Source organism: Chenopodium quinoa, unplaced genomic scaffold (assembly GCF_001683475.1).
Source record: "Chenopodium quinoa cultivar QQ74 unplaced genomic scaffold, ASM168347v1, whole genome shotgun sequence".
NCBI lineage: Eukaryota > Viridiplantae > Streptophyta > Magnoliopsida > Caryophyllales > Amaranthaceae > Chenopodium > Chenopodium quinoa.
This window is the reverse complement of record NW_018744504.1, coordinates 725,088-735,613: the sequence shown is the minus strand read 5'-3', so window position 1 is coordinate 735,613 and position 10,526 is coordinate 725,088. Positions and strand designations below refer to the sequence as shown.

At 33.6% G+C, this 10,526-nt stretch overlaps 1 protein-coding gene across 1 annotated transcript; it reads right to left on the bottom strand.

The window, feature by feature from the left end:
- Positions 1-3,021: 3,021 nt before the first annotated feature.
- Positions 3,022-10,304, bottom strand: LOC110698313. The gene is made up of 3 exons (XM_021875722.1): positions 9,877-10,304; positions 5,820-6,329; positions 3,022-3,799 (listed from the first exon to the last, which is right to left on the bottom strand). Exons 1-3 carry the CDS (start codon positions 9,962-9,964, stop codon positions 3,213-3,215), a joined length of 1,185 nt encoding a protein of 394 aa, XP_021731414.1. The 5' UTR covers positions 9,965-10,304; the 3' UTR covers positions 3,022-3,212.
- Positions 10,305-10,526: the final 222 nt, after the last annotated feature.

The window sequence follows — 10,526 nt, the reverse complement described above, 5'->3', positions numbered from 1 at the left end:
TCTTGGAGTGAACACTGCTAGGGAGACTGACACCTAGAACTCTAGTGAGCTTAATTACCCTGTTCACTAGTTCTTGGGTGATGCTTTTGAGAACCCATTCTCTGCGACCTCAATTTATGCTAGAGGCATTTTTCTTCCTACTGGACCTACACAGTTTGGAGAGGTTCCCATTAATGCTTCCCTTCGCCCTCTGTTGTGTCCTGCTGGGGCTGAGAACGCTCCGTTCCGCCCTTTAATGAATGTTAGGGCTGATGAGTCCTTGTTTGTGGGCAACCCATAAAACGGTGGAACCTTGGGCTACCGCCTTACTCAGGGCATTCGTCTCCCTGCTGACTCTACTAGCAGCTCAGTTAGTTTCCCTACTACCACTGCGTGCCATGACTTGCAGAAGGTTAACTTTTATTTTTCTAGCATTTTTTCTTTGGTTTCCCCTTTTTGCTTATTTTCTTATTGTTGCCTTAGTCTGCTTTTGTTGTTTTGCTTATCTGCTTCATCTTGTTTTTCCTTGCTTTCGCCTTGGCCTACTTTCTTTTACTTCCTGCCTTAGATTATTTTCGTCTTGTTGTTTGCTTGCAGCTTACCAATTATGTTAGCGACTTGGCTTATACCTTGCTTATAGTGGAGAAGGAGTACTATAACCAAGGCCTGGCCCTTGCTCAGAAGGATAAGGAGATTCAGCAGGCTCGTTCTGAGAGGGATACAATGGCTGGTGAGGTGACTCCCTTAAGAGAGAAGGCGGATGCCCTGAAACTTCATCTGGGAACATTCCAACTCACCAAGACAAAGCTAGCTGATTGCGAAGGACAGTTGGTAACTTCTCAGGCCAGAGTGCAAGCGTTGGAGGCTGAGATGGCTAATCAATGGGTTGGACGAGAGAATGAGCTTGAGGATGCTAAAAAGGAGGCACTTAGGTCTTTCTTGCTTCCTCCTACTTTTGCTAATAAGCTGCTCGTTGATCGCCTTGATGGAGGTTGGGAGGCCGCGGCCCGCTGTGTAAGCGGTCCCTATGGTGGGAGTGAGGAGCATCAGGCTCGTTTCAACGCCTTTTGGGCTAAGGTTGAGGCTGCTGGGGAAGATCTTGCTAATATTATGCTTTATTGAGAAGACTATTATTATTATTATGATGATGATGATGATGATGATGATGATTTATTGTTAATATTATTATGTTGTTTGATATTATTGTTATTGCTTGATCACGCCCTCTCTTGCAGGTTTAAAGGGAATTTGTACTTGAAATCACCCTTAATAAGATAATTAATAATTTTATTTAGACTAATATGATTTTAATTCAAGTGATCGCCAATAATAGATTTGTTTGTACATTAATATTCAACCAACACATATTAAACATGTTTAGGATTAATATAATGGATGTATGTTAGTCAGAAAGCGCACATGAATATGAGAACCTGTTTTACTTCTGCTGAGCTCCTGGCTATCCTAAACTTTTTATCTTAAATACGATTAATATAATGGTTGTCCTAAACTTTTTATCTTAAATACGATTAATAATAACCCCTTTTGATAATGTAAAGTATTAAGGCATATGATATCATAACGCTTATATTTATATAATATTGTACTTTTTGTAATTTTATTTGTAAATAAATATCTATGTTATAATTAACTTGAGATGTTTTTATTGAACTTAAATTATTTCTGATGTACTGAAAGTATTTTTATCAAATTAAAATCATTTTTTTCTAATTAAAACTTTTTTTTTTTTACGTATTTTCTTTTTTTTTATTAAAATATATTATAAGAACTTTTTAAAATGAATTTAATGATGAAAATAGTGTTTTGTTATAAGATATTTATTAAAAGTTATAATTAGTTTTGTATATATATGAAATACTAGAAGTGTATCGATAATAAAATACTATATAACCTTTTTATCTTAAAAAAATCCATCCAAATTTCACTTACTTAAAATTTTATATGTGTTACAATAATACTATATTTCGCCAACATAGCGCGACACTTGGCCAAAAACTGGAATGTCAAGTGTCGTTATTTCGTGACTTGTCTGCGAGACCAGCTTTATATATTAGTGTTAGTGATATGACATTTTTATCTTAAAAAACTCTATCAAAAATTCACTTACTTAGCATCATATATATGTGTCACAATAATACCTATATTTCGCCAATGTGGCACGACACTAGGCGAAAAACTAGAATGCCAAGTGTCTTCGTGGCCTGGCTATGTAATTGCTTTATATATTAGTGATATAATATGATGATTATTATAATTTCTATTAAAGTTTTTTAGATAGTGAAAGTGGTAAGTTGAGGTAAATTTAATTTTTTATAACAAGGGTAAGAATGTAATTTAAGATTATAAATGTGGGCGTTAGTTAGAGATTTGAGGGCGACATTTACGCTTTGTTTGGATAGCAAAGAAGGAAGGAAAAGAAGGGGAGGGAAAATGAAGGAAGGGAAGGGAAGGGAAAAGAAAGGGAGGGGAAAGTGAGCTCCATTTTCCCTCCAAATCTCTCCAATTTTGGAGAGATTATGGTTATTAAAGAGAGAGGGAAAATGGATCCCTCCCTCTCCTTCCCTTTCCTTCCCCCAATCTTTTATCCAAACAAGAGATTTTGTCTCCCTCCATTTCTCTTCTCTTCTTTTCCTTCCATTTCTTCCTATCCAAACAAAGGGTTAGAGTTCTACCTTTTGTAATCAACCATTTTTATACCTAACTAAGGGGTTCAAGTGTCACCATTGGCCAAAATTAAAAAAATTAAATTAAATAATTTTTTAAAAAATTAACATATTACAACTGTGGGGACAGGATTCATGCTGAGATGGGGAAGATGGCTCACCTCTAATAACTGACTAAGGTGAAGAAGAAGATTGTGTTTACTGTGCTTGCTGTTATGGTATAGTGGTATACCAGTAGTCATTGACTCATTATTGTTCCCCCCCGATAAAATCATAAAATCGATACGAGCGAGTGTTATTCAGCTCAGCACCATTCAATTAGTGGTGGAAAGGGTAATTACTAACTAGTACATTATTCTAACTTCAATTTGATGGATTAATATAGAACTCACTAAAACTATATATATATAATCAAAGCTTACATATTTATCACTAGCAGCTGTTATCTAATAGCCTTCGCTATAGATCGAAAAGTTACAACCTTCTCATAACCATACATATATATTTATAAATAACACCCCACTTAATAACTAACCTCTTAACTAAATTCTAGACCAAAATGAGGACAACAATCCAAAACCCAAGACCAAACATTCCAACACCAATTTTGGAAGAACCAGAAGCTCCCCACACCTTTACATCGTCCAACATTGGACCGCAAAGAGAGCTCATATGATCAGTCTGCGTGTTGTAGTACACACTATAGAAGGCAATCCGGGTCCTGTCAGCCTTGGCAGTGAAGTTGAGGCCCTCTCGACGGAAAGTAGAGTTGGAGTCGGGTGTGTAATGGAAGTTTTGTGCTTGATCCCCAGCAAATGCCATGATAGCTAGGGGCTCTTTGCACTTATCTCCGCCTTGTCCCATTGAGAAGCTTAGGGTGTACTCTTTCTTTGGTGTCGTCTCAACCATTTGTGATATGATGCCTTCTTTTCCTGACAAGAGTTCAATAGCTCTCTTTCCCTCTGGAACATCAAAGTGGTATGAATCCACGTATCGAACTGCACGGTTTGATTCGACAATCCAGCCCGGTAATGGAGTGGTTTCCTCGTCGAGATTGGTTGGAATAAGGATGCCGAGGGACTCGTTCTTGAACAACCATGGACCCTCTTCAAAATCGCCATTGAGCACTACGTTACCTGTAAGCAAAAAAAAAAATGTTAAGAAATGCAATGATTTTGTAATTTCTCTGTTTCGAAATAAAATACTTTCCCTTGTGAAGTTGTGCACAAAAGATTGAGTTGAAAGAGAATCGTTCTCCATACTATACATGCCATACTAATATACTGTATATCTGTAATAAAGGACTAAACTTGAAAGCTTAAATTCAAAAGTGATCAATAACTTGGAATAAAAATTTGTATACGAAGTACTATATACAAAGCAAATTATATACTTCCTCCGTTTTTAAATAATTGCTCCATTTATATTTTTGGCACTATTCATTTGTCCAAAAATGGAGCAAATATTTAAAAACGGGGGGAGTACTAAGTATAATGTTGTTGCATTAGTGACAAATCCTCACAATTTATATATTTTTTAAAATAATATTTCATATTTCGTATTAAACACTAAAAATATAAATTGTGTAGTGAAAATGTGTTAATTTATTATTTAGAAACAAAATGAGTAACTAATTTATCTCGTAGTACGGAGTATTACTGTTAATTTAGAGATAAAAAGGAGAAATCACTTTTAGTTCATATAACCGACCATATTTACAGGATTAAGGCTGTAACTGATTAATTATTTATTCACAAATATTTAATTTTAAATTAATTATTATTAAAGTTCAGATCAAGCAAACTATTTTTATTTTTTTCCCATCAATATATATATATATAGAGGTAGACTCTCGTGAGAATTTTTCTTATGTGAGAATTTTTCTTATGTGAGAACACTCTTTATGTTCTAAATTTTTACTTCTATGTTCTAAATTTTAAAATTTGATGTTCTAAACTTTTCCTTAGGTGTTCTAAATTAAATCAATTGTTCTAATTTAGTATTCACATGTTCTAAACCATAAATTAGTTAAGTTTAATATCATAAATTTTAAATAACTTGTTCCAAAATTTTAACTTATATGTTCTAAATTTTAAAATGTGTTTTCTAAGATTTTTAATTATATGTTCCAGATTTTAAAGCGTATGTTCTATATTTTTACTCGTATGTTCTAAATTTTTACTTGTATGTTCTAAATTTTTTACTCACTCTTTCTATATTCTATATTTGTTTGTTCTAAATTTTTATTCACATGTTCATAATCTTAAATCAAATGTTCTAAATTTTACTCATATGTTTAAAATTTCATAAAGCAGATTTTATAAATTTTTAATCACTTGTTCTAATTCTTAAATCAAATGTTCTAAACATATTACTCACTTAGATGTTCTAAATTATTACTCAAATGTTCTAAATTTTAATTTCAGACGCATGTTCTAATTTTTTACTCGTATGTTCTAAACTTTTACTCACATGTTCTAAATTTAAAATCAGTTCTCATATAAGTATGAATTCTCACATATTAACCTATTCTTACCGGATCTCTCCCCTATATATATATATATATATATATATATATATATATATATATATATATATATATATATATATATATATATATATATATTATTTGTTTTTTTGTCAAAGAAACTGAGAAACCTTTGGGCCTGATCAAGTGGAGGCCTTCCAAAGGGAGGTTTGATAGGTACCTGGACATACATATCAAGGGGCATAAGAGACATTTCGCATGAAATTTACCCATCTCTCTCCTCCTTTCTCTCACCCCCATGTGCTGAATTTAAGTGTACCACTGGATGATTAATAGTATCAATAGATGATCAAATAGTATCATTGAACATTCAGTGGTACTATATATTCATTCAATAGTACTGTATATTCATTCAGTGGTACTAACTACGTGTAGAAATAGAATTACTACATAGTCAATGATATTATATAAGCTTTCAGTGGTACATTTAAAACTGGTCCCACGTGCCCATCTCTCTCCTCCTTTTCTCCCACCCCCATGTGCTTTACAATACTTTTCAATATTTTAATGTTTGATATGTATTTGCACATACATATCAAACCTACATTCTCGATCAAGTGAGTAAAGTGCATGCAAAAAAGTAAAAGCTAAAGCAAAAATAAACATACCTTTGGGCTTATCAGGAACAAACATCTTCTTAATAGCAACATCATCAATAATAGGTCCACAAGTGGGGTCCTCTTCCATACCAGTATTCATCAACACCAACTTAACATCTTCATCATCAGCTTCAAAAGCCCAAGCATACGAATCCCACCCTTGATCGGTATAAACAGTCTGAAGATCAACGGCTGAGGATGCTCGAGTAGGGACAACAGATACATTAAGTGACTCAAGTTGAGCACAAGTACGAGCAGCACTAAATGTAACAGCATAGACTGAGCCTTTCTCGACCTTTAGATCTTGCGTGATTTGAGCTTCGTTGCCTAATCGGACGGCGTGTGTTCCTCCTGGGATAATTAGGATCATAGCACCTTGTTTTTGACCTGATGAGACTAGCTCTACTGTGCCGTTTGATTGCCAGCCTGGAATTGTTGTGGGCCCGTCTACTATGCCGTCGTTTGTGCTTAGGAATCCTCCTGCTGGTGGGGTCTCGAAGTCTCCATTTACTAATAGACCTATATAATATTTAAATTAATGGGTTAATTTGATTTAAGTATATGTTGATCATACTTTATTTTCATAAGTACTTCGTACAAGTATTAATGGAAATTTGTCACCAAAAACCTTTTATACGGAGTAAATTCTTTACGGTTAGAAACTTAGAATATTGACATTATCAACAACTTCCTCTACTTGTATAACTATCACAATTTATTTGCAAGGAAAATTGTACTGTATTTGTATTCACATGGAATTCTGCTAAATTTGTCTTAATATGTTGTGGTCTTGTAGAGTATTTCCAAACATTAACTACGAAGTATTTTTTAAATTTTACAAACATAAACTAGAGATAATAGGTAGAGTTTTACATTAATAAGTGTAAAAGAACTAAAATATGGAGTACAACCTTCATTTCAAATCATCAACTCATCGCCATTAGCTCAAAACTATACACATACTCGCAATACTTTTATATTTTTCAAAAGTGTGAACAAGAAAGCATTTGAGCAAATTACAAGTAAATGAATATAATATCTTTATTGTATGATATACTCGGTAGTCGGGTGTATAACGGCTAATGAAATGAAATCCAAGACAGAAAGTGATATGATAGTGCCGTACAGAGCAAGGCGGATGGGACCAGTGTTTGTCTCATAGTCGTAAACTCATTCCCCGTTTTTCTGCCTGTCATTGACCATTAACTTCATCATTTTTTTTTAATTTTTTTTTATTGGACAAACTAAAGCTAGTTCATCATCTAATTTCCGCTTAAAAGGTAGTACTCGAATCTCCATAACAACCTTTGTTTTTATCCGCTCTTCAGGGAAAAAAGAGACTTGCCGTTTACTGTGTTGTTCATCATTGTTAATTTGTTATAGATAATCCATAATCACCTATAATTTTGGCGGGAAACTCTACTATTTTCTGTTTCGCTTCTTTTTTTACAGCACTTTTGGGCCTACAGCTTAGTGGTCGAGATCCCAAATCTATTCTCAAATGATATCACTGAAGAACATCAAAATCAACCAAGAAATTAAAGTCGAAAAGGTCTCATTTCTCGAAAGAGGGAGCCTATACTATTCTATATAATGTTCGTACCTGACTACCTAGAAGTTCTTATTCCGTAACACTAATGTTTTTGTTCATCTCTAAAAGTTAACACATATTGAGAACTTTTAACAATGGGAATAGTATTAAGGAGCTTATACGACAGACCCCTTAAAGACCAACTTCAGCAACTTGGTCTAGATACACAGGCAAGGCCAATGGTAAATTATAAGGATAAGGAATAATAGATGCAAAATTAAACTGCAACATGAAAAATTGCGTGTGGATCATATCTAACTCAATCATAAAAAACATACGAAGTATAACAATAATTTCAAGGTACTATTGATGGCATGTAGTATGTACTCTGTAGTTACTAGTATATGAGCAACAAGTCAACAACCAACACGGCCGTGCTTAACATGGCATGTAACAGCTGATTCAACATAAAGATTATTAAAGTGTTGGGCTAGTACTATCATATCAAAATGTTTAATGTAAAGTACATTGGACTGAAACCAAATATCATGTCTGCAAATTCTTTTATGCCTTTGTGTATACTTTAAAGTCCTCTACATGCAACTTTGATAAATTGACATATCAAAATTTATGACTTGAATGTAACTTCATGATTAGGTAAATCAAACATTTGGGAGGTTTCAGTTTTGGACCACAAAAACATTGAAGGATATGCAACCACTCTCTGTTGCCCTTCAAAGAAGGTTGCGAAAGTCAATTACAAAGTACTTAGATTCTTTACTTCTGTTATATAGAAAGAAATGCAATTAACAGCTACATTGAAACTTAAGCATTTCAGAGTACTTCAAGGTTAAAATGGAAATGCAATTGACATCAACATTTATGATCACTTTGCAATAATTCATCACTAACTTCCCAATTATGGATGAAAAGAATCACCAAACAGATTCTAAGCTATACTATGACTCTTTATGGTCCTACAATCTTTAAGAATTTGAGTTTTCAACTTTCTAAATTTAAATGCATTGATGTTGGTGCGATGAAGACTACTCGGACAAATTTGATCATTCAGGAAAAAGGTTTATGCCTACCAGTCTTGTTATTCCCTCAACTAATCTTCTACTTGACACCCAACTAATCTTTTCATACTCGGCTAAATGTCTTTCATTTGAATCAGTCTCTAGACTCTCTTCCTCTCAACTTTCGAGCAAAATCAGATCTTACCAGAAGTACAATAATATTTGGACTCAACACAGATGAAGAAGCGAGTAAGATCATTTAGGGCATTAAGTAAAATTATGCCCTACTATAATGTTGTACGAGCATGTCTACGCGACATTGTGTTTCAGACGAAGTTGCAGTGAGTAACCTTAATCAAGAAATGTACAATAAGAAGTGACAATTAGTCATAACAATTAACGATCTCCCAAGTAAACACGGTTTTAGCTAACTTGACAGGACACTTAAAACTTTTATCACTAGTCCAAGATTGAAAATTTATACATGGTCCACTTAGTTTGAAATTTTACAACAAAAATCACTTCCATTTGCTGAGAGATCATCACACAAAACACACAACAGAGTATTGCTCGCATCCTACAGTAATGTTTTGTTTGACTTGAACTATGATGTGAAAAGTTTTGGCTCTTCAATAGTTAAGCATAGTATTACAAACAAGTTGGTCATTCCACTTCTAACAAGTTGTATCAAAACTATCAATGCCTAAATAATCTAGACAAATGTTAAAATTATAAATTAGAATTTGAAAAATTTATACCAATACAATCTAATTATGTAACATGATGGACATTTTTAGGAAGCATTTATGTACTAGCTTGAGTTAATATATTATTAGTCGAACTACTCCGTACAATGTGGTGGTCCAAAACTATGTAATACAGATAAAATTAGACATTACAAAATATCAACCAGAATGACACAATTTACACACCATATGATAAATTGATATCAACCACAATGACAAAATTTACACAACATCCGGAGTATTGGTTTTGGACTATACAATAATTTCTCGTTAGAGAAAGGTCAGACTATTATCATCCAAAGAACGTGAAAAATAGGACAGGAAAAACACAAGGTTCTCAGCAATAAGACCACAACAAGCACCAACCATTGTCAAATGATATGATACTCTAACAAAATTTCTCACATTATAAACAATAACAGAGGAAATTAAGCACCTTAACAATTTAATTAAAATGTTACCACATTTCTAGACTGAAAATCGGAAACTCAAAAGCTCTAAAATACAAACATACTAACATTTTACCCCAGTTGAGCGCAATATGTTCCGAAATTAAAACATAATCAAATGAAACAATAGCCATTAAGAAATGTCACAAGACTTGACATATATTCCCGACATTCTAAAATAGTATACACGACAACTGTTTCTGAGCACTCATTGTATACATTGTTATCCAGCTTATATAAGAGTAGATCTTCACCATTATAAATGCTAAGAACTTATTGAAAGCAGAAAGTTGCAAAAAACAGAGGATTAGAAAGGCGTACCATCTTCGATAGCTGAAGCAAAGTTAGCAACCAAGAAGAAAAGAATAGCAGCAGCAGTAGTAGCAGCACAACAGGTTGTAAGTGCCATTTTGAGTGATAAGCGGCAGGAGAAGAGTGACTGTGAAGAGTGAGAAAAAAAATGGGGCAAAAAGAGTGCCCTTTTTATATTATCAAAGATTCCATGCTTAATTACCAGTATTACGATTATTGTTTAATTAATCAACTTTAAGTAAAGGGTTTAAGAATAACTTTTTTCATTTTTATTTTTTTATTATGTTTTTGGGATTAATTTTAAAATGGGTTTGAAAAAGGATTTTGTTTTAGGGGTTTTCTCGAGCTGATGAATGAATGGACGAACAAAGGAAAAGTTGAAAGTTGGTATTAGTGTTCCCACTTTCGAAGTTGATGAATGAGGATAATTTTTTCGGTGGAATAATATTAATTATTAATAATAATATTTAAAGGTAAAAAAATTTATGAGTCTCCGTGTTTTCAGAATTGGGACCTACATGCGGGGTTTTACCTTCTTGGCTACTTGGGGAATGGGTCCCGGTGCACGAATGATTACGATATTTTTTGACAGCTATCATGTTTGTCGTTGCCCAGAAAATATGTCTTAAGTAACGTTCCACTCCCTCCGGATTTTGGTA